Source organism: Gobio gobio, assembly GCF_949357685.1.
Source record: "Gobio gobio genome assembly, chromosome: 22".
Taxonomy (NCBI): Eukaryota; Metazoa; Chordata; class Actinopteri; order Cypriniformes; family Gobionidae; genus Gobio; species Gobio gobio.
This window is the reverse complement of record NC_137118.1, coordinates 40,115,683-40,140,136: the sequence shown is the minus strand read 5'-3', so window position 1 is coordinate 40,140,136 and position 24,454 is coordinate 40,115,683. Positions and strand designations below refer to the sequence as shown.

At 37.8% G+C, this 24,454-nt stretch overlaps 1 protein-coding gene across 7 annotated transcripts in view; it reads left to right on the top strand.

Moving 5' to 3' along the window:
• ssbp2b (single stranded DNA binding protein 2b) overlaps positions 1–24,454 on the top strand; it is a 140,872-nt gene that overhangs the window by 25,195 nt on the left and 91,223 nt on the right. For 2 of the 7 annotated variants that reach the window (XM_079804340.1, XM_079804339.1), the window contains exon 2: positions 881–994. The exons of the other annotated variants lie outside the window; for them this stretch is intronic. In XM_079804340.1, the coding sequence (XP_079660466.1) occupies positions 881–994 (114 nt within the window). The remainder of the gene's footprint in view (positions 1–880; positions 995–24,454) is intronic. 7 annotated transcript variants of the gene reach the window in all.

The window sequence follows — 24,454 nt, the reverse complement described above, 5'->3', positions numbered from 1 at the left end:
GTGTCCACAGTATAAATATAACTACAGAAATTAATTGCTGATGTAATTACATGCAGGTAATTGTAAAAATGTAAGTACAATGTAAAATCATGTATGCACACAATAAGTGCATTGTATCAAATTATTAATTAAAACGTTAGTGCATAGTAGTTAAGGCCACCTAATATAAAGTGGGTCCGAAATCTTTTATAACATTATAAACATCTTTACTGTCAATTTAACACATTCTTGCTGAAAAAACGAAATCTTAGTTTTGAACAGTAGTATACGCATTTATAAATGTATATTTATATGGTAGAAAATTTTTATAAAATTAAAATAAATATTAAATAATGCATGTAAAAATGATACGTATTCGAATGAGAAGTGTAAAAATCTACATTTATTAAAAAAAATTGTATTGGAAATGTTGGCGGAGCAAGTAGAATTCTGAAAAATCCTGATTATTGTGCCAAACTTTTCTTAGGCAGATTTAATCAATTTTATCGTCAAACCGATTTGATGCGTCAGTCTTCATGTGAATGATCTTTCTCTCTGCTGTTTCACTTTATGAATAGATCTGCTAGTTTTAGAATCAGCGCTCACAAAAGTGCATACGTTAGGAGCTTTATGTGCGAGTGGTTTGACTAGCCGTACTAGCATCTCTCCAGGTTGCTGGATGTCAATTCATAATGAAGTAGCACTTGAATATAAAGAATGCCACTTTAAAGCAGCAGATACATTTGCTCCTGCTTTCTAAAGCATCCTGTTGGATGTGGTTGCGGCAGACACTTCCTTGGATCCAGCCTCAGGGGACACGCTGATGAAACTGTTTGTTTTTCCCTGTATGTCAACGGCATCCTCAGAACGTTCTGTCTCTTCTCTGCTCCTCTCTGCCCAGTCACCCAGGCGAGAGGCCCTCGAAGATCCACGTCAGCGGGCCTCAGGCAGAGATGGCCCCTTGCCCCGCTCCCTTGGGGAGACAGCAGAGTCTGGCTGCAGAAGATAATGGCAGGCAAGGAACATTTTCAGGGAAGGCAGTTGCAAATTGGCATAAGCTTTGCCTCCTCTGCGCAGGTGTGACTCAGCCGAATTCTTCCAGACGTTTCTCGCTCCCTAAACGCAGCGCTGCTTCAGTCCCGGAACTCCCAACATAGTCTCGCAACTTCCTTTGGTGCTCGTGCGATTAACTTGTTTAAAATTTAACCGAACAGGGACACTATTGCCAAGCAACGGGGGTTTATTTCCTTATTTCCGTCTCTTGGGCACGGTCTATTATCTGTGTTCATGACAAAGCTTGACAGGTACTACCTGTAATCTGGGCTGCCAGACAAATCTGGTTCGCTTGGTTGGATCTGAACACACTTCCCTGTTGTCCTTGAATGACGGCAAATTGGTATATAATCTGAACCTCAAACTAGTGGTGGTCTGGACGCGAATGAATCTTTTAACTGAATGAATCAATCTTGTTTACGTCAATGCACTGACTCGTATCATTCATTTACCGTCTCTCCCTTTTAAAGGGGTCATGAATGGCATTGTTTTATTGTTTTATAATGTTTCCTGGGGTGCACTTATTATGTTAGTATGATTTTTGCTTTGAGACTTCAGGGTAAACGCCCACTGCTGTGATTGGCTGCTGTGAGACTTCAGTGTAAACGGCCACTGCTGTGATTGGCTGCTGTGAGACTTCAGGGTAAACGCCCACTGCTGTGATTGGCTGATGTGAGACTGCAGTGTAAACGGCCACTGCTGTGATTGGCTGCTGTGAGACTTCAGTGTAAACGGCCACTGCTCTGATTGGCTGCTGTGAGACTTCAGTTTTAAAGCCCACTGCTGTGATTGGCTGCTGTGAGACTTCAGTTTTAAAGCCCACTGCTGTGATTGGCTGCTGTGAGACTTCAGTGTAAACGCCCACTGCTGTGATTGGCTGCTGTGAGACTCCTGTGTAAATGCGCACTGCTGTGATTGGCTAACATCTTTGCATTTGAAATAGCTAGTATTACATGTGGAACTCTCTCGAAAACTTTTAGCTCGTTTTTACTATTACAGCTCTCAAGGTTAACTAATCGTGAAAAGTGTTGATTATAGCATTATATTTTGATCTATGGCATTATATTTAGATGGTGGCATGAAAGGTTGCAGTGATTTTTGAGAGTCCAGAACTCAGTCATTGACCAAATCACCATTTAAATTATTTTCATCCTACTAAGAGAAACCATGTGAAGTTGACCGTTTAGTCACTGGTTTGATTTACTGGCACATAGACAAAGAACATCTGACTGTACATTAATCATTACATATCAGAAATCACTGGTCACAGATCCGGCATTAGAATGAACACAGTTACTTACATGCTGTGGCATTGCTGTCGAGTCCATATCGTAAAAGTCTGTTTGCAAAGCCTGCGCTGAAATTGCGACTGATTTACCAAAGAATCCACAGTGAAATGTACCGGAAGCAAATAAATAATGCTCAACATTGTTGAAAATAAATAACCACATTCCTAGCATTAGGATCCTAATGTTATTTTTAGTCCTGTGATCCTGTATCGCTCTTCTCTCCTCGTCATCTCACTAACACGCCAGTGGGCGGGGCCAAAGTTGCAATAATGAAGGCATTGATTTCCTTCTGCAGAGGTGGTCTTTCACCTATCTGTTATAGGCACATTCCACAACTAGTCATTTGCTGTAGCTTTCTTACAATAAAAGCTGTTTTTGGACTAGTTTTCTAGTATGAAGTTTTCAGTTCTGAAACTTACAGGATATTCTTATAGTATGATGATCTCCAGGGTCGATTCTAGCATTTTCATTTTAGGGGGGCTCAGCATAGCCTGGCTTCGCCCTCCTACGTACTTCTGCTCCATTTTAATTTTCCTTCAGTACACCGTCTGGGATTGCGGTATATTCTCTGGGTTTCTCCAGTCAAATTTTAACCAGTCCAATCAGCGAACAGAGGGAGTGGCTGAGAACGATGACGTTGATGTCGTGCGCTAGTTTGAGATGACATACACGTTAACGGTAGCGATTGGTTATGGCAGATCCACTAGTTTTAAACTTCAAGGAAGTGAACGCTTGTCAATGGAGAGTTAGGGCTGTGCTCAGAATATCGATACAACGACACATCGTCATGAACTCCTGACGATGCGCGTATCGATACTGTGTGCTTTTGAATGTAATCAACGCGACGCGAGCAGCAGTGCAAGACATTTAAAATGGAGAAGAGGTTTTCAGTTAATGAATGAACGGAACATTGCAGCGCACCTCACATCCATTAAATAGCAATACTCTTTGTGCTTTGTTGCTATTGATATAAAACAAAGTCTCGGATTTCAAATTACATCCATTTTCTTACGAAATTCAAAAACATAAATACCGTTTTGGCGCTGTGGCGTGAGATTGCTTTGGCGCTGCTCACAGTGTTGCCAACTTAGCGACTTTGTTGCTATATTTAGCGACTTTTCAGACCCCTTTAGCGACTTTTTTTCAAAAAAGTGACTAGCGACAAATCTAGCGACTTTTTGGACAAGCGTCAGCTACTTTACAAATGTCAGTGCTGTCCTGCGAGCGCAAGGTCTTATTTTCTCCCTGCCGTCTAGCCTGTTCAGTGAATGGCTGAGAGGAACAGCAGCTAGCGCATGCCGGTGAACGCACACAGCAGCTGACAGACGTGAATGAGCGAGCTACACATGAACACACAGTGTTGCCACTGATTTATCACGTATTTGCTTCCTTTGTTTTATATTTAAAGAATTTAGTCTTACCCGTTATGATTTCCATTCTTCTCTTGTGCTTATCACTTATTTTACTTACTATCACAGAGCTATAGTTTTTCCAGTTTCTGACATCTCTCAATTCAGATTTTTTTACACATATACAAATTTTGTAATTCACTATATCATACTTGTTCTATTGTAAAAAAGATATAGAAAATGAGAACATATTTATTGGACAGTTGACTGTATTATATTAGTTTAAAATACAGTATGTGAGTGGATTAGGAGAAAAAGCACATTAGGCAGGCAGAACGCAAGGACGACGTGGTGACGTCACGGATATGCTAATTGACGCACAACGTCATCTAGCTACATTTAGCGACTTTTTGGGCAGGCTTTAGCTACTTTCCTTGGAAAATAGTTGGCAACACTGGCTGCTCAGCTCTAGACAAGCGGCTGCGCGCAGCGCACGTGAACGGATCTTCTCTTCCGCCTTAATACTTAATACCAGTTACAGCGCGAAATAAACATGAATAAACATCTGAACGTGTGTTAAAAGATAAGAGTACAACTTACCGAAATCCGTATCATGTCACATGGAATCACTCAAACGCGGAAAGGCGTCAGTAAAACAGCTTGTAAACAATGTCATGTAACTTCACGTTTACCTCAGAAAAACATATCCAGTGTCCATAAACTCGTTAGTCAGCTAGAAAAATTTACTCTAGAGAGGAGCATTTTGCTAAATATATGCACCATATTCCATATTCATTATAATTTGAAATGTTCTTCAATATTTAATGCATGTTTGAATTAACCTGGCAAGTTTTTATGACAGCCACCATTTAAATGTTTATATTTAAAAAAATATGTATATGATTATATGATTATGTAATTTGTAAAGTTAATATTATAACTTTATTATTATAAAAAACATATAATTTAGTGTAATTTAAGTGTTTGTAACAATCAGTTCGTTTTTACCTTTAATATTATAGTACAACTGACTCTCATAGTTTACAGCATTAGTTAAGAGATTTGTTTTCCCAAATTTGTTTAAGATTTTAGATTTATCGCGAGATTTGTTTTACATTCCAAAATGTGCCACTTATTGTACCTGATATATATCCAAAATAATCAAGAACCAAGCCTTTCCAAAGTTTTTTTGTGACAATTTATTTATTTCATTTAACTCATTGTTTTTTTTTATGACAAAAACAAAATAGTTTTTCAGTTATCACAACTGTTCTAACACTGGTTATTCAATAAACAGATATTAATGTTACTAAACTCTGCTCAAAAGAAATTGAATTCCAAATTAATCCATATCGTGATACGTATCGTATCGTGACTTCAGTATCGTTATGCGTATCGTATCGTGACATTGTTGGTGATACACAGCCCTATGGAGAGTGGCCAGACTCTCTGTACAAATGAAATGTACGGGACCAGGCTAGGCTCAGCCCCCAATTTAAAAATAAAAAATAAAAAATAGTTACATTTTAGTTTAGGGTCCAATTCTCACTAGTAGCTAGTTGCTTATTAACATGCATAATACTAGGATATTGGCTGTTTATTAGTACTTATAAAATACATATTAATGCCTTATTCTGCCTGACCATATTCTACATCCTTAATCCTACCCGGGGCCGTAGGCAGGGTGTTATAATCACTGAGGTCCCAAATGTGAGGTTACTCTGATCAACATTATGTGCATTTTAAGATGTTTTGAAGGCCAAAAAATAACAATAGCTTTAAAACTCACTTTAAATGTCAGTGGGCAGAAGATTATTTGTCAATACCTGCTCTCTCCTCATCTCCATCCCTCTTTCTTTTTTTTCTCAGTCTCCTTATCTTGCCCTGTCTCTTCCCCTCCTAAAGCTGAGCTTTTTTAATTTACTGAACGCTACTGTACACATTCATTATTAATCATATGCCTAATATGATGAAAACGGCTTTGTTAATGTTTCTTGTCCCCTCTCAATGACAGTTACTAATTATTACATTACATGAATCACGTTACACAGGCCTATTTTCAATTCAAAATGGCAAAATTAGTCAAAAGATTATTCGTTTGCCTGATTATTTTTGTCATTGGTATAATTTTTTCTGACCTAAAGCAGCTGTAAAATATGAAATGTTTAGTATCGCTCTTGACCGTTAACTGAAGCGTTGAGTCGCGCTGCTCAAATTCACACTCAGCAGCTTCTGTGAATATAAAGCCTGTCTACTTTTATTTGATTGGTTATCTCAAATATTTTGACATTGACGAGCGGTGACAGACCAATGAGGCTCAGATGAACGCACACACACCTTGTCCTCTGCTTCTGACTGCGGATTGAAGAACACTCTGATTAACGCAGACTAAAAGACGGGGTGAAGCCTGCCACCATATTCTTGTTTTAAAGGGGGCTGAAGCGATCACAAATTAGTGAAGCCCCCCAAAAAAGGGCCTAGTGACGCCCATGATGACCTCTTACATGTCAAAAGCTTAAGGAAAATGTTATTTTGATATTGAGAATCGAACCCACAACCTTCAGGTTACCAGTCTGACTCTCTAACCATTAGTAATTTGTTGGAAGATGTATAAAGATGTGTTTAGGTCAGCATGAAATAGATATTCATCCTAGATATTCTATTTTCTAAATGCATGTTATTGATCTTATTGTGAACGATTCATTATGCATAAGTTTGTTTCTTTTTTTTTGGGCCTTGTAATTTTTAATCAATATGTCTGCAAGATGGCATTCAGTTCTGCCTCCATCCAATCACCAACCGATGGATTGAACCCAAATTTTCTTTTTAATAGTCCACTCAGATGTGCGTCACAATACGCATGAATTCGTATTGATCTGTTGCTGCTTCCACTACATTGCAACTGTAATCACTCCTTCTAGACTCTCTAGACACTAGGGGTGTGACGAGACACTTACAGTAGCTCACGTGACGAGTCGAGAGACACAAGATGGGGTTCACGAGAACGAGACACGATTCTTGCACAGTATTTTTAAGAAATCCTCAATGACAAAATATATGACTGGAACAATTGTCTGCAGGTGCATTTTGAAATGTTTCAACTAATCATCTTGTAATGTCATTTCAGCTCTACTTTCTGAGTATGAGTTATCATATGCAGGGCTCTGAACCGGTTCAAGGAACGAAAACGAAAACCGGAAACGAACGAAATTTTAAGAGGAACAAAAACGGAAACGAAATCAAAATCAATTTGAATCGTTAAGCGTGAGTGAAATGCCCGCGCACCAGTCATCTATGAATCTACCGGTACGCAAGTCAGTGTAGAGTGCGCGCATTTTCATGCCTCAAGTACATTTCTTTCCCCGCTGAGGTCTACAATGAATGTGCACGTATTGGAGGACATTCTTTTCGAACGTTTAAATAAGTAGTACGGACTTTAAGCTCAAATAGTCTGATTTAGGCTAGTTTATGGATTTTGTTTAAGCCTGTCCAAGTAGGCTACTATCATCTATCAAACATTTTTCCTATAGTCTTTCAGATTCCCTATTCAGGACAGGTCAATGTTTTCTATATAGACGGTTGATGCTTCGTATTAAATGGTATGTTATATTGCATTAAATGATCAAGCTTTATTAGCTGACTGAATTTGATTATGTGATGCAAGGACGTGTTGCGCAGTGTTTGCTTTGAAATCAGCAGTTGACGGAGCATTAAAAGAGCAATGGTTATCCAGTTTATTTATTCTTTATTCATGCAATTTTTAAAACAAGTCGTGTTGAAAAAAAGTTATGTACAAAGAATGTTATCACTCTTCTGAAAATAATTCGGCATAAGAGGGCCACTTTAGATTGTCTAACGCTCCATTAAAACAGGTCCGCTGTTTATGCTTTGTAATTAATGCGTGTATTTCTGGTTTTAAAAATGTTATGAAATAAATATTCAAGTTTAATTACCATGCGTTATATTATTATTGAGTGAAAATAAGTCTATTTATACATATTTGTTTAAAGTATAGGCTAAATTAAAATAACGTTATTAACCGGTATTTTTTCATATCAAACCGTTTTCGGAACAGTAACGTTTATTGAGGAACGCAAAAACGGAAACGCTATAATATCGATTCTGCTCGGAGTGAACCGATTGATATTTTTTTCTGTTTTTAAGCCCTGATCATATGCATTGAAAGACAATCTCCAAGCACTGTAACAAACCAACTCAACTGACTGGCTTCTCTCCTGTATGATTTCACATGAGTCTCTTCAGACCTTACTATACATGAATTATGAGCTTCCAGAACTTCTGACTGAAGGTCCTTTCACACTGGACGCGATTTTGACACGCGGTGGTTCATTTTTTGACCAGCTGTTTGTCTAATGAGTGCTTCCACAACGAACGTTAATGTGCTGCGCCAAAAAAAACAACGTTTAGTTTTTCCACTTCGAATGTTGATTTTTTTAAACTCTCTCGCAGCAACAGAAAAGGCCAATCACATACAAGGAAACAAAGGTGACAAAATTATAGGGCTTTAATGATTTTACCAAAAATAAAAATCTTTTACCTCGATTGCGACTAATGAATGATTATTTTGCTCTTCTTCTTTTTTTGCTTTCCTTTTTTTGCCCTCATAGTTCACTGATAAGGTTTGTACTGTAAATATTTTCTACTATTAGAGGTGGGATATTTTTTTTTTTATGAAAAAGTGCATTTCTTTGCGATTTTAAAATACTTGAAGGAAACGGTTCACTTTCAGCAGTTATTGACTATGGGGCAGATTTCTGTTTGTTGAACATCAGATACAGATAAATTAGCACAGTCGGCCTACATTACATTTATTTGAATGCATTAACGAGAGAGTGATTGTGTGTGTGAATCTATTAATTATGAAGCTGTGGTTTCTACTTACTTCAAAAGGTCTTAAAATCTATGCTATAACGGTTGAGTTTCTAAGCTACTTTAGTCATAAATCACAGGGCAGAGTTGACAATGAGTTTCTGCGCTCCTCTCTCTCTCTCTCTCTCGTGTGTCACAATTAGGGATGGGCGATATGGACTTAAAAATTTATCCCGATATTTTCTAGTATTTATTGCGATAACGATATCAATGACGATAAATGTAGTATCATTCCCCATGTTTTTGGATACAAGTGAGAGCATTCTGCATGCAGACTCAGAAAAACAAATGATCTTACTTAAAACGTACCTGTCATCAAATAGGCTCCTATAATACATAATATATATACATTTATTTTTTTTATGTAAAATTCCACACCAGCCTTTTCAGAAATGGAAAAGTTGCAGATATAATTGTCTTCTGTAAAAGTGCAGGTAATGTTTAAATAGTGCAACTGTGCTGAAAAACATCACACAATACAAACAATAATAATTCAAATCAATGACAAGTTTTAAATGTAAACCGATTCTGTATTCATACACTCATGGTGCAAACAGTGGTAAAAATAGCAGAAACAGCAAAAGTAATTATCCCAACCATGTCTTCAGATTACAAAAAAGTTACAAATAAGGATTTAATTATAGAACTTCAGTCATTTGAGTTGATAAAATAATACCACGAATTCTTCAACTAATAAAAATAAACTGCACTAAGGATTAATGAGCTTCTGGGTTCATGAATATTAATCACGTTGATTTGCTGAAATCAAAACAGGCACAGCCTATGAGATTCCCGTTTGGTTTGTGCATTCGTCTCTTCCTGTTCACGAAAGGCTGAATAATTCCAAATAAACACCTTTATTTTACAGGAAAATACAACAAAGGATATTGTTTACATGTAGCACGTCAATTCTGTGTTGTGTAAGACTCTCTCGCTCTCTCTTTGAGTGTGTGTGTCACGGAGCGCTCTCAGTCGCGCGCCTCACACTAGCGTTTAATGTGCGTCAAATACACTGCGCGCATTCATTGAGATGAACTGAAATAGTGTGCTTTACCGATCGATTGAGACAGAGCGAATCTCTTAAGCGGTCAGTCCAAGTGCTCAGCGAGTGAAAATACATCTGTATGTACAGGTTCAGATTGCCCTCAGGTAGCCCCTCGTTTAGCTATGAACTCTTCCGCAGCTCTGCACGTGAGATGCGGATTCAGTGCCGCCGCTCCCATCACGCGCTCCGCGTAGGGCACCAAGTGCTGCGGGGAGCACCACAAGAAAAGTTCATATATACTAAGTGACGAACGCAGCCACCACGGCCATCATAAAGTAATAACGCTTAGGGCATCAACACGGCCAGCGACGGCACTGTGCGGATGGGTCGCGCCATCAACTAGGCTTTATCGTTATTATCGCGGGAAGACAAATTCTTATCGTGGGGAGAATTTTTACCGGTATATCGCAAACGATAAGATATCGCCCATCCCTAGTCACAATATATCAGGCATTATTTCAACATAATACACATCTGATGGTCTAAAATCGCTTTAATGTTCAAATTGGCAGGCCTTAAAACACATACAAATGACAAAGCTTTGTAAGGACGCCTGTGAAAGTGATCTGACTTCAGGGTGCGTGCGTTGTCAGAGACATGACGCGGCCCGGCTCTCTGTCTCACAGAACAAAGCTCACGAGCACTGAACGAAGAAGTTTTCCATAACGTTGTTCTTGAATAGTGCACAATTGCTTTAATGTTCAAACTGGCAAGCCTTCAAAGGTGTCATGAACTGGCTTTTTAATTTTTCTCTTGAAGCCAATACGGAAGTGACTTAAACTGCAATTCATCCACTGGCCGCCAGAGACAGGCTCCAGAAAGGAGCAGAATCTCATTGAGCCCCATGTTAAAAACTTTACAGCACAAAAAAACATGTTTACAGTCTATTACAAATTGTGGTTTTGGTCTATAAGGCTAATTTCGCCCTTCATGACAACTGTGAGGGGGGTGAATTTTTTACATTATATAAAGCCTTAAAGTTCTGCAGAATTAAGGGCGTTGCCACTTTGAGTGACAGGTGGATAGCCATTTATCTGCTGTCTGTTAGTCATTGCGTCATCTCAGCTTCACCCACGTCCCGCCTCTTTGCCCATTTTCTATTATCCGGGAGTGACGCGCAATGGCAAGCTGACATGATGGCAACGGCCAGCTCGTCTTTACTTTACGCTTCAAAACGGCTCTTCAGAATCCTATGGGTGACGTCACGGACACTACGTCCATATTTTTTTTACAGTCTATGATAGACACACATTTTATAAAAGGATTCAAAGCCACTTGATTATAACAAGAAAGGGCCTCTGAACAGTGTTATTTTAGTATCAATATATACTATTATAGTTTCTGTTAATATTTTGTATTAGATTTTAGTTTTCTGTTTTGACTTTAATTGTCGTTAAAGTTTTAGTAATTGTGTTGTGTGTTTTATTAGTTTTTTTATGTCTTTTTTGGTAAATCAAATTGAAATGAAATGATTCAAATTGAAACACTTCTTTGATTCACGTGAGTGGTGGTTCTAGTCCTTGCAAAAGGGGTTGTCATCATGCCAGAGTGTTCTGGGTGGTTACCATGGTGTTGCTATGCAGTCGCTAAGGTGTTCTGTTTTTTTGAATTTGCTTAATATGAGCAATAGCAGCATCATTGCACCAAATAATCTGTTTATGCACCATTGTTTGGACAAACGTATAGTCTCACGCTGTTGGTTAAGCACTGAGGTGTTGGGCTGCTCAAACAAGGCGACGTAATAGTGCTACATTGTTTACACTCTTTGGGGAAATCCACTCGAATGGTTTACTTTGTCTCTGTACATTAAGATACCGATAGTGTTTTAACATCAAACAAATTGCCTAGAGCACCTGTAAAGAATGATTTCTCATGAGAAATGTACATGATGTGTTTGTGGAAGATTGTCCCACACCTGCCTTCTTCCTCGAATGACCTGATGTAGAAACCCGGCCGTCTTTGTTTGGCTGCCGATCATCTCAGAGCAGATAGGTCACCGATGTTTTCCACATTTCTCTCTTTACTCCATTCACCCAAACACTCCTTTCATCTCCTGTCCGAATCTGGACCGCCCCACTGTTATGAAACATTAATGGTCCTCTACAGCCCCCCCTCCCATCAGCGTTTTATCTCAAGGGGGAAGAGACAGAAAAACACAGACAGAAAAACAGCCATTTGGAATGGTCCACTGAAGGAATGACCAGTAGAAATCATGTTTCTCTGGGTTTGTTTTATTTGTCTTGAGTTGCATCAGGATGTGTCTATGCGTTGCTCATCAATATGTTATGTTGGCTTGTGTGCCAACTTCCCAGCTATGTATTTAGCTAGCTTGCTTAGGCCAGGCACTCACCACAAGAGGTTTTTCACCCTGCGCACATTGATTTTGATGTTAGAATGTACTTTTTTTAAATTATATATCCAGGGCTTGGCATTAGTGTTAGACCGATATATCGGCCGATATCGGCCGATACAAGGCTGCTGCGTTCGCCGATATTTTTTCCCTGCATTATTTACAGACAGGCGTCCACAGGGCAGCTCTCACCATCTTCAAACTGTCTTGCTCTCCCTCCCTTGCGCATATGAATCAAAATCAATTGAGAATTGACACGATGGTAAAAGGTTGAAAGACTGAAGTTTCACGTGGAGCATTGGGAGATTTTTTCCTGAATTACCGCTGGTGTTGCTCTACAAGAGATTAAGTGAACCTACACTCTAAAAAATGCTGGGTTAAAAATAACCCAAGTTGGGTTGAAAATGGACTAACCCAGCGATTGGGTTGTTTTAACCCAGCAATTGGGTTGTTTTAAGCAAACATTTAACCCAACCACTGAGTCAAAACAACCCAATTGCTGGGTTAGTCCATATTCAACCCAACTTGGGTTATTTTTAACCCAGCATTTTTTAGAGTGTAACCATTAAATGACTAGGTTGTAAATAGTTTTAAAATTAAGTATAGTACAGTCAGTGTGCACTTTATTATGCTGCTTGCTTGTTGATACTGTGTGCAATAGTGTAATTATTTTATTTATGCTTAAATATTTATTTTCAGAATTTATTTTCACCACTGAACTCTTTTTTTTCTTGTTCTACCTCACCTGTTTTTATTATTTGTTAAATATAGTTTTTTTTAGTTCAATAAATGTTCCTTTTTTAAATTGTACATTTTAAATTATTATGATCATTGTGAATTTTTTTTATGTAAATTGAGGGAGCAAAAGCAGTATCGGCTCCAAATATCGGCTCAAGAAAATCGGCAGCCCGTATCGGTCATCGGCTAAGGCTGATGAAAAAAAATCGGTATCGGCATCGGCACTAAAAAATCCATATCGGTCGATCCCTACTTGGCATTAACTTTTTTGCTCACCAGCCACAATGGCTAGTGGTTTTCCAAAATTACTAGCCACTCAGCATTTTCACTGGCTAAAATGTTGTTGTAGGGAAATTTGTTGTTGGCTATATAAATGACCACTGTACACACAAAAAAACATTTTGCATTTACATTTTGGTGTAAATATAATTTATTCTCAAGCAATATTCTCATCAGTGTTCTATCAGCTATATCTAAATCTAGCATATTTTGTGTATGAGTGTTACGAAGAGTGAACTCAAAAACAAAGGAGAGCTGGATCCAAATGCAGTGAATTTAATGATAACATAAACATAACAAAACCACAGAGAACCAAGGGACAGAATGAGTAGCACCAAACGTACATCCGTGTACGACAAGACTCCACAAGAAACACAGGGGTTTAAATACACAAGGGGTAATGGACATATCTGGGAACAATCAAAGAACTAATCAACAAGAAAAACTACAAAGGACTACAAAACATGGCGTATTTCAGGAAGTAACACAAGTCCACACAAGATCAGAAGAAAACAAGACCGGAATCATGACAGAGAGCCCTTACAGTAGCCTAGTGAATATATATTTTTTATATAATATGAGCCATCATTTCATGTGATTTGACAGTTTATTTTATTAAATATCAAAATATAAAAGGTGTACATCATACCTGACACCCATATGAACACTTTACAGTTGGAAGTCATTCTCTTCTAATGCTATTGAAGTTAGAAACGTGTATCGTATGCAACTTTAGAGACGGTCCCTAAATTCGCGAATATCGAACGTCCAACGTCAAGCCAGCTTTATGCCAGTCACATCAGATGCGCTTTGGTTCTGCTGTGATCTTGGTTTGAAACTATTTTTGCTGCTGAAATAGAACAAAAACAGGCAATCACTGTACGAATGTATCTCTACATGCATCTCTGCTTTGTTGAGAGTGCAGATTTCAGTGAGTGAGAGCGCGCTCTGAACAAAACTCTGGCGTTTTAATCTATGACTAATCGGAACGCCTCAGATTATTAGACATTGCATTCATAAACTCAACAGAATTGTGTGTGATTGGTTATAATGTGCAACACGATTATATAGGGCTGTGCAATTAATCGAAAAATAATCGAAACCGAAATTCAGAACCTCTAACCGACGTATTTTTCCCAGGTTATTTCGGTTTTAGTCACGTGACTCCGCCCCGTCAGTCACATCAAGTGCAGTTTGCAGTCACACAGAGAGATGCAGGAGCAGTGATCTTTGTTTATAGATGCCCAGAATCACTATAGTAACTGCATGTTTTACACAGTTTATACAGGTAAGTTAATTGCCGTTCTTATAGCCTACGTGCTGCCACATCGGACACACACACACACACACACACAGATGGCGCGCGCAAGCCCCGAAGCCAGATCGCTTTCACTTTCGTCATCATACATTTTGTCAAGTAAATGCGTTTAAAGGCTTGAACATTTAAATCGATTGTGCACTTTTCAAAAACAACAATGCGAAAAACTTATCCGTTCAGTGCTCAGCTTTTTTCTGTGACACAGAGAGCCGAGCCGTGTCGCGTCTCTGACAACGTGCGCGTGCCCTGAATTCAGACCTTTTTCACCTGCATCCTCACAAAGCTTTGTCATTAGTATGTGTTTTAAGGCCTGCCAGTTTGAACATTAAAGCGATTTTAGACCATCAGATGTGTATTATGTTGAACTAATGCCTGATATATTGTGACAAACGAACACTCAGACAGAAGCTCGCACATCACGTGAAGATTGCGCGCAGAGAGCAGTGCAGAAACGCAGTGTCAACGCTGCCCTGTGACTAAAGTTAAGTCACTAAAGTAGCTTAGAAACTCAACCGTTATAGGCATATATTTTAATACCTTTGAAGCAAGTACAAACCACAGCTTCATAATGAATAGAGACGGTATGAGTAATTCACACACACAATCACTCTCTCATTAATGCATTCAAATAAATGTAATGTAGGCCTACTGTGTTAATTTATCTGTATCTGATGTACAACAAGCAGAAATCTGCCCCATATACAATAACTTTGTGAAATCACAAAGAAATGCACTTTTTCATTAGAAATAAAATTCCACCTTTAATAGTAGAAAATATTTACAGTAAAAACCTTATCAGGAACTTACTCAAAAACCTTATGAGGGCAAAAAATGGAAAGCAAAAAACAAAACAAAAAAAAAAGCAAAATAATCGTTCATTAGTCGTAATCGAGGTAAAATGTTCAATTATTCAAGGTTTTTATTTTTGGTCAAATCATTACAGCCCTACGATTATAACAGATGCATTTTGAGAAGACTACTGTAAAATTCAACCTGCCAAAGTGGCTAGTGAGAGTGACTGTGTTACACGCCACAGCTGAAATCCACACACAAATGGCGGGTTGGCGGGTGTTAATGTCAAACCCTGTATGTATCAGTAACCATAAAGTTATCAGAATTCTTTTCAAAAGTCGTTCATAAATCTTTCAAGTTTTCATAGTTATAGTACAACTTTAAAATGACAATGCTACTTGCATTTTAATTTCTTCATCTTCAGAAGTTAAACCATCGAGCTTTCATTTTGGCCGTTTCAGAGTGAAGCGCAGCACTGTTGATTTTCACAATAAATAGGGGCTTATGGTATTTCAGGATATGGTATTTCAGCATCTCAACATTTACTGCATGTGACCCGAGACACAGAAACACTGTATCATGAGCTGCACATGTGTAGATGAGCGCAGTACCGAGCTTCACTCTGAAACCTGATTTATTTTATTTAATCACAGCCTATGCTGGGCGATTTGACCAAAAATCTGTATCACGTTTTTAAAAAAAAGATTCTGTTGGTTTCACATCACAGTTTTTTCACATTACAGTTTTTTTCACTTGCCTTTATTATGGCTTATTTTACTGTCAGGAGTAAGGGAATGTAAAGACAAAACAAATACAAGGACAAATACAAATTCATTTTAAAAAATGTAATCAAATCAGTTCATGAAGCTAACAATTTAGTTTAAAATGTAATCAATAATACATACGTTTTTACTGTGCAATTTCTGTAATAATTTCAAGGTAGACCCAAACTTTTATTTTGCCGGGTTTTAATAAAGACCTTTGGGTTTGTGTGTTTTAATAAACGGTATAATAATTATTATTATTATCACTATTAATCGAAAAACACTCTACTGTACAATAGTAATATATTTCTGTTATTTAAACTTTTATTTTGACAGGATATTGTGAAGACCTTTGTTGTTTCCTAGTCTGCGGTTTTCCACTGTAAAAAAAACGTCCACGGGTTAATTTCCATCCTCGTAAGTACGATTTCAGCTCTCCAACACCCCCAAAACACCTCCCAGACCTACAAATTCAGTGGAGAATTCGGCCACCCAATGGAAAAAATTTAATTGGGCTATTTTTGGGCTACATTTGATTGGCCATTGGGCTACTTTTGTTGCACAGACCTGGCAACCCAGTGTTAAATGTTCATGAAGTGACTCTAATAGCACCTCTGCAGATGAATTTCATGTGTCCATGAGGCAGCAGACAATGAAATCCTCGCCAGCATCACGCTTGCTTCAGTGTGTGTAGTAGATGAAACTGCTGCGCTCATTCACACAGACACGGAACATACCGCTTCAGATTTCAATTGCAGTCTTTTTGAGCTCTAATTTTCAAAGACATGAGTCTGTGTCGACATCTGATTCATTGTACAGCTTTACTTTTTATTTATTTATCCAAAAATTGCCAAATTATGTGACGTTCCGCTTTATACAGTGTTCCATTTGTGACTGGATAACGTGATTCCATTTCATTTGTTTACTGCATGGCAGCGATCATATGGCTCTACATGGTATTTGCAGTATTAAAGATAGTTTGTTTTGTAAGTATTTATTGTGTTATAAAGTTGTTACCATCATGGTGCGTTCACACCGGACGCGAATGACGCGAATAAATCGCTCTATTCACGCGAAGTTGGACGCTTGAACATTTTGAGTTTACTTGCTTCATTCGCACGTGAAATTCGCTTCATTCGTGCGTGACATTCACTTCATAACAGACGCGAATTCGCGTCATGGAGGGGCTTCCGCCAGGCGGTTCGTCTCGTTGAGAAATGGCTGACGTGGGCTGTGTTTACACGTCTTTTTTGTTAAAATGTACTGTTAATTTATGACAAAACATAGTTTTAAGACTTTTTCAGGCCGATAATGTAGTTGTTTAAAGCTCAAATCTGTGGTTTATTTATAAAAAGAGTGCCTATTTGAACATTTTATCTGGCGTTTTGGGAGTTGTGAGATCCAGGCGATCAGCGGCGCTCTGTGCTCGTTAACCCCGGCGAGAGCAACCTTTCCTCGGCTAGTCCTTCAGACGTCTGTCGCTGTCTCTGATGTCTCTGTGGTGTCTCGAGCTATAATTCGTCTTGTGTAAATGTAATGGGCGATCTTTGGTCTCATGGATCTATAATTTGTTCCCTGGCAAATCGTTTAGGCTGAGGGCAAAGTGAAGTTTATTTATTTTTTTATTTTTAGGCTATTTAACTTTACGCTACCGTTGTAGCCGACTAGCACTGACTTTGAATGTTTGACTGAATTGTTTGATTTATTTCATGTGTAGCTTATTATACCTTTTACTTATACTTTTGTATTATTGATCATACAAAAACTTGCATTTAACAAAAAGAGACTGGGTTGCGTTTCATGTAATTTAATGTTACCACAGTGATAATCATATGCACACTTGTCTGAACCAGATATTAATACACAGATTTTCTCCTCATTGTTGTCACTTCTAGAGCAAGCTCCTGATTGGTTAACGCAACGCTCCGCCAAAGTTCAGATTTTTCAACTCGCGCCATCACGCGTCAAATGCTCAATTCGCGTCTACGGCACCAGAGACTGATCTTAACGCCACTCGCAAGGAAATGGAGAAGTACATAATCAAATTCACAAATATTACACCATTTAAACATTACTATAAATACATACTGAGTTACTAAAACAATATTTGTCATAGAATATACTTGTTTGTTCACAGTTTGAACGTTCTTTTTCAAGATCTGAGGTGAATTCAGTCACATTACACACTTTTAACATTAAATAAAGCACATAAACACTACCTGAGATTATCATTGCCATGTTTTGTGTTGTTGTTCCAGCCGCAACATCGCAGAAATAGAAACCGTTTCTAAAATAGAATCTTTGCGTGTCGCCGTTGCGGCTGGTTAGGACAAAAACTCAAATTAACATGGAAAAGATACCTTTTATCGTGTCGCGGCGTCGCGTGTAATTAGGACACAGTTAGTGTAAGAAGGGTACACAGTTAAAGGATTAGTTAACTTTTAAATAAACTTTTGCTGATAATTTACTCACCCCCATGTCATCCAAGATGTCCATGTCTTTCTTTCTGCAGTCGAAAAGAAATTAAGGTTTTGGATGAAAACAGTCCAGGGGTTTCCTCCATATAATGGACTTCAATGGGCTCCAAACGGTTCAAGGTCCAAATGACAGTTTCAGTGCAGCTTCAAAGGGCTTTAAACGATACCAGACGATGAATAAGGGTCTTATCTAGATGTATCTTATATAGATGTATACGTAGATGCCTCATTAGCGACTGCACGGATCAGTAGAATGAGGCATCTATTATCGATATATCTATGACCACGATCAAATTTGACCTTACTTGCCGGAAGTTATGGCGGAGCTCAGAGACGATCGCGTTTCTCCTGTTAAGAGGTAAAATAATAGCATAAATACTGCTCGGTTTCTCGCAGAAACTGATCGTTTCGCTAGATAAGACCCTTATTCATCGTCTGGTATCGTTTAAAGCCCTTTGAAGCTGCACTGAAACTGTCATTTGGACCTTGAACCGTTTGGAGCCCATTGAAGTCCATTATATGGAGGAAACCCCTGGACTGTTTTCATCCAAAATCTTAATTTCTTTTCGACTGCAGAAAGAAAGACATGGACATCTTGGATGACATGGGGGTAAGTAAATTATCAGCAAAAGTTTATTTAAAAGTGAACTAATGCTTTAATAGAAGTCCACTCTCAATACACTCTACAAAGGGCTATTTATGGTAATTGAATATAGATAGAGCAGTTGTTTCAGCTACGTACCTGTATGGCGGTATTTGAAAAATGCATATCAGTCGCGAAATTGAAACCAGTTTACCGCCCAGCACTATTGCAGCCTTTGCAATTTAATAATCGCAATAAGCCATAATAAGCCAATTTTTATATATATTGTGCATCCATAAATAAATAAATAATTATTATTATTATTATATAAATAACAATATAATCCTGTTTTTTATAAAAAAAAATGTTTATTATCATTTTTTTATAATTAAATACTCTAGCGGTGAAACTTAACTTACATACTGTGCCTTTAAAATGCATTCTAAAATCGGAATATTTCGTAATAAATAATTATTCACAGTATTTTGAAGTGCCCACAATAACAATATTCTGCATGTTCATAATCATGCTATATCATATTACCATATGCCAGCACGTGTCTAATTGAGAGAGAGAAAGACAAAGATTTCTGTTGTCATCTGTGTGTGTGTGTGTGTGTGTGTGTGTGTGTGTGTGTGTGTGTGTGTGTGTGTGTGTGTGTGTGTGTGTGTGTGTGTGTGTGTGTGTGTGTGTGTGTGTGTGTGTACAGATATACTAATATAGCCCTAAAGGACATACAGGCCTATGCTATATCTATGTTTTACCATAACATTTGAGGATTCAAATTCTCGGAGCTTCTCCAATAAGTGTTTCAGTACTCATGTTTTCTATTCAGTTCATTGTGCAGACCTGCTAGGGGGTATTTTCACTGGGTACAGTCCCTGTCATACCCATCAGCATGACATTACCAAAGTTTCTAGACCTCTGGAGTATTAATTGCCCCCCACTTTTCCACCCACCCAGATCCTTTCATCTTTGCCGCAATTTGCGTCAGTATCCATAGTTATTATCCTTACCACATAGCCCTACTCGTGCTCCTTTGTTCCTCTAATATTCCTTCTCTCTTCCTCTCTCTTCATTCATTTCTCTACCTGCGAACGGTCACATTCCGCGCTCTTATTTTGGTGCTGATAAGTGGACGCACGTCTCTTTGTGTAAGCTCTATACTGGTCGTTTATTAGAATTCATTTGGAGGCATATTACCAACCGGCCGAGGCTCTGGTAATGACAGGAAGGGCAAAATGCTTCTGAAACTCATTTGCATTTGTACTAAAATGATGCACTGTCGCACATTGGGCTTCTGTATTCACTCACTGTCATTATTGCTGCCTTCATACTGGTTGTTTTGCACTAAGATTGTTGAGACATACGTCTTTTCATAGTTTGGAAAGGATAAATTAGATGTGCACTAAATCAGGTTTTATTGGTCTTGTCTCTTAATCAGTATCTGACACTCAGGGTTAAGGGGGCGTTTGATGAACTGTTTGTAATCGAATGTAAAATCACTACTAGTGAATTCTGGCTGAACTCAGCTGATCAAAGTGCTGTTCTCTGGTTTTACATGCTGTATTGATTGTACGTTTGATTGTGCAGCATATTCATATGAGGTTATATACACTGTAAAAAAAATGATATGATCAATAAGTTATGACAACATATATTTTTGCATTGCTTTAACTCAATAAAATAAGTTAAGCAATTTTCAACTTTTTAAAAAGTTAAACAAGATTTTTAAAGTCAGTTTAATGTAATTTAAGTTGAACATCCAAGTTGATTGTACTTAAAAATTTAAGGAAGCAACTTTATTTATTTTTACCATGCAAGCACATAAATTAGTATATTTTGCATGAAAATTGCAACTAGTCCCCTATTATTTAAGTTATTTATTTAGCCCAACATTATAAAATTATCCAGCATACATTTTTTGTTTGTTAATTTTGTTAATATTGTTTTATAATTATTATTTATTTAGCAAATTAAGTAAATTATATTTGCTTTACGTTGAGTCTACATTAATTTGGGGGTTTAATGTTACTCTGGTTACACAGTGAAAACTGAGTTTAGTTACTCTTTATTCACAAACTTTATATTATAATATTTAATATTATAAATATAATATTACTCGCATATTGTGATATATGCTTTTGAACAGTGACAACAACATGTTCATTTGTAGATTTAAGATTCTTTAACAAATTTAGCTACAAAACTACTTAGTGTTACGACCATCTAGGGCCAGCCACAACATAAATGAATGTGCGCTCACTCAGAGGTACAAATTCAACAAAGATAGATTTATTTACCACAAAAGTATATAGTGAAAATCAGAAACAAAAGGATTAAATTTAGGAGTGGACAAGCCAAAATAACAAACAGAAATAACTAATTTTAGTACCCGCTAAATTCCCTAAATGAAAGAAAACACAATAAAAGAAAAATACACTTAACAAATGGACTTTCTGTCGAGAGATTTAAATACATTTTACTGTAGTTTATTGTGCATGCAGATTATATTTTAAGTTGTTAAGCGAAATGTATACGTTTATAAGACTCTATATAGGCTACTTTAGACATGTTACATATCCGCGTTTGTTGTTCAGTGCCTGTAATGTGTGCTGTAGTTGCGCAATTTTCAGTCAAATCCAAAGTGAAGGATAAATTAACTGTGAACACAAACACCATTAACTTAAGTGAACGAAAGGCAATAATCAGCAAATGCACTTACGCAAATAACTTTATTCGAATATGCATTGAAACAGATATTTCATTTGAATGTTTCCTTGATATAACATAACACTGAGAAATGCGTAAAAAAAGCATAAAAGAAATGCATAGTGACATCATTGCATGATGACATCAGGAACCTACGCATCGGCTTTTTGAGCCGGTTTATTGAGCCAAACTGTCCGAAAAGAACCGGTTCGCGGAAATGAATCGGACTTTGCATCACTAATATATACACAATATAACTGAAAACAAAAAGTAATGCTCAGAATTGAAATTCTAACTTAACAAAAGCAAGTTTTACACAGAATACAAAATCAAAGCGGAAACCCAGACAAAGCTAAACAAATGGCACGCATTCGGCCTCCATAGAGTGTTTGGGGTGGTCCTTTTCACCAGATCCAGGAATAGGCCAATCAGGACCAGACCAATCAGGATCTCTGCTGGCTTGAGTGCAGGCCACACCCTTTCCTGCAACAGACACTCAGAAACAGACACACATTTCTAAACATAACATTAGCTACATTTGCATTATTTTCCTAATATCTGACTCGATTGGACTAGAATAGAATATAATACTTATATAGAATAATCTATTTTAACTAATTAACTAGTCCCCCATTATTTGTGCTTGAATGATAACTGGTGTGCTAGCACTTTTTTTAAGTGTTGGAACTGTCGGTTTTTAGCCTGAATGCCAGCCGAACTTAGCCCTGCCCACAACATTTGAGGTCGGGAAGTTCGGTCTGGACTCGATCCGTTGTGGAGCAACTATACTCGAACCTGAGCTGTTCGGACCAATCACATAGTCAGGGCAGGCTTTATACGATGATGGACAGATGATCGACAGTAACGTAATCATCCACGTCACCAAAGAGCGTTTGGGTTGAATTTGTTCTAATCCTAAAGGGAGAACTTGTTCTTATATGCGTTCACCTTTACTATTTCTCTCAAAAATTATGATCGTGTTGGTAAGTAGTAAGTACTCCGTGTATGTCACTTATATGTCACTTACTCCGTTGCTCTGATTGGTTGTAGGTCTATCCAATTGAGTGCAGAGGCATTTTCTTTCCTGGTTTGGTTGAAACGCCCCATAAATCACAGCCCAATAGAGCAGTGTCAGACTCATATTCTGACTAGAATCTGAGTATGACGGCGTCAGGCTAGTCAATTTTAGCATGGCGGACAATAAATTAGATGAAAAATCCCATAGATTTACTCAGAAGGAGGGGCCCGGGCCACATCTATGGATCATGGAGACTTCGAGTGAGCTCATTTGATTTGAACCAGTCAATAACTACCCTAGCAACCGCATAGCAACCAAATGGACCTTGGCAACCACCTGGCAATGCCTTAGCTGTTATATTAGCTCACAATTGGTGCTAAAGACAGATCTCACACTGATGTTTTGGGTGAGTATAAATATTTCACATTAGAGGCACGGGCTGGCCTCAAATGGACCTCGCTGAGTCAAGTGATCAAATCTGAAAACGCTTCAGATCGATGAATGAACGTGGACCTTACTCTCTTCTCCCAGTCACCATGTTCATCATTCAAAAGAAATGGTTCTTTTTGGGCTATGCTGACAGCCAAAGTGACGCTTCTGAAGTCTCATTTTGTTTGATAGATTGTTTGGCATCAGGAAAGCTGATCTGCATGTAAAGTTTGTCATTCTGTGGTCTCTGTTCGAGTGCAATCTCTTGCGTGACCTTTTCCACATGGGTTTCCTTATTGTTTATACCTGATAGAGTGAAGTGTCACACAGCGATTAAATGAAGAAAAAAACGTGATGGGTAAAACTTGGCATTTGTTGATTTTAGAAACTTTGGCTCAATGTTCACACTTCAGTCTATGTGGTTTAAATTCACATGTTTTCAGATGAACAGCAAAAATCACACTCAATCTGACATTTTCAATTCCAGCCATGGCCACTTTAGCATATGGACATCAAATTCGAATTATGCAATTTATGCATCTAAATCAAATTTTCCAAATTGCATGCTTAATTTACCTTTGACTTACAATAATTATTTTGCATTTGACAAGGTATTGGTCTGTGTACCTTCAAGTAATGTTTTATCGAAAAAAACCCTGAAGAAACCATTTATTTATCACAAACCAAAATGGAAAAAACGCTTGAATATTTGACCTCTACAACAAAAAAACGCCCCTTTCCGCTGATTTGTCAACCAAAGATCAAATTATGTCGTCATCGGTTGTTCCTCAGTTCCGACATATAGACGTATATGTTCACTACGGCTAACTATGCCTGCCAGAGAAATAGGCTATTACAGGTGTTTATTTCAGAAACATGATTTACCTCTTGGATCTGCACGAATCACAATTTTTTTTGTTTCAAATAGAGATCACAATTCACAGACAACTAAATAAAATAACATGTAAAATACTAGAGGTTCTGATAATATTAATTGCTGTAGTCTATTTAATTTAATTGAATGTGGAATTAATATATTTTTTTAATTGGTTCGAATGAATGATTCCATGATTCGCTCATAAATACTTCGCTTGTTTCATTACTTGATGAATCAGTGTTTTTGAGCAAATCTTTTGAATGAATGATTCAGTGATTCACTCGTAAATAATAGCTGTGTCCCGATTCAGAGGCTGGATGCTTCGAAGGTCACACAGGTCGGACGGAGCGTTGTTAAATGTGACGTCTAGCCTACGGAAGACTGTTCTTGTCGCCTAGCAACTGTGACAGCTGCCTTTGACGAGCGACAGTAATGTTTGTTCTAGACCTTTTTTAAAGTTTTTTTAAACTGTCTGAAAACAAAACTGGGTTCACAAACTGTCTAAATATGTT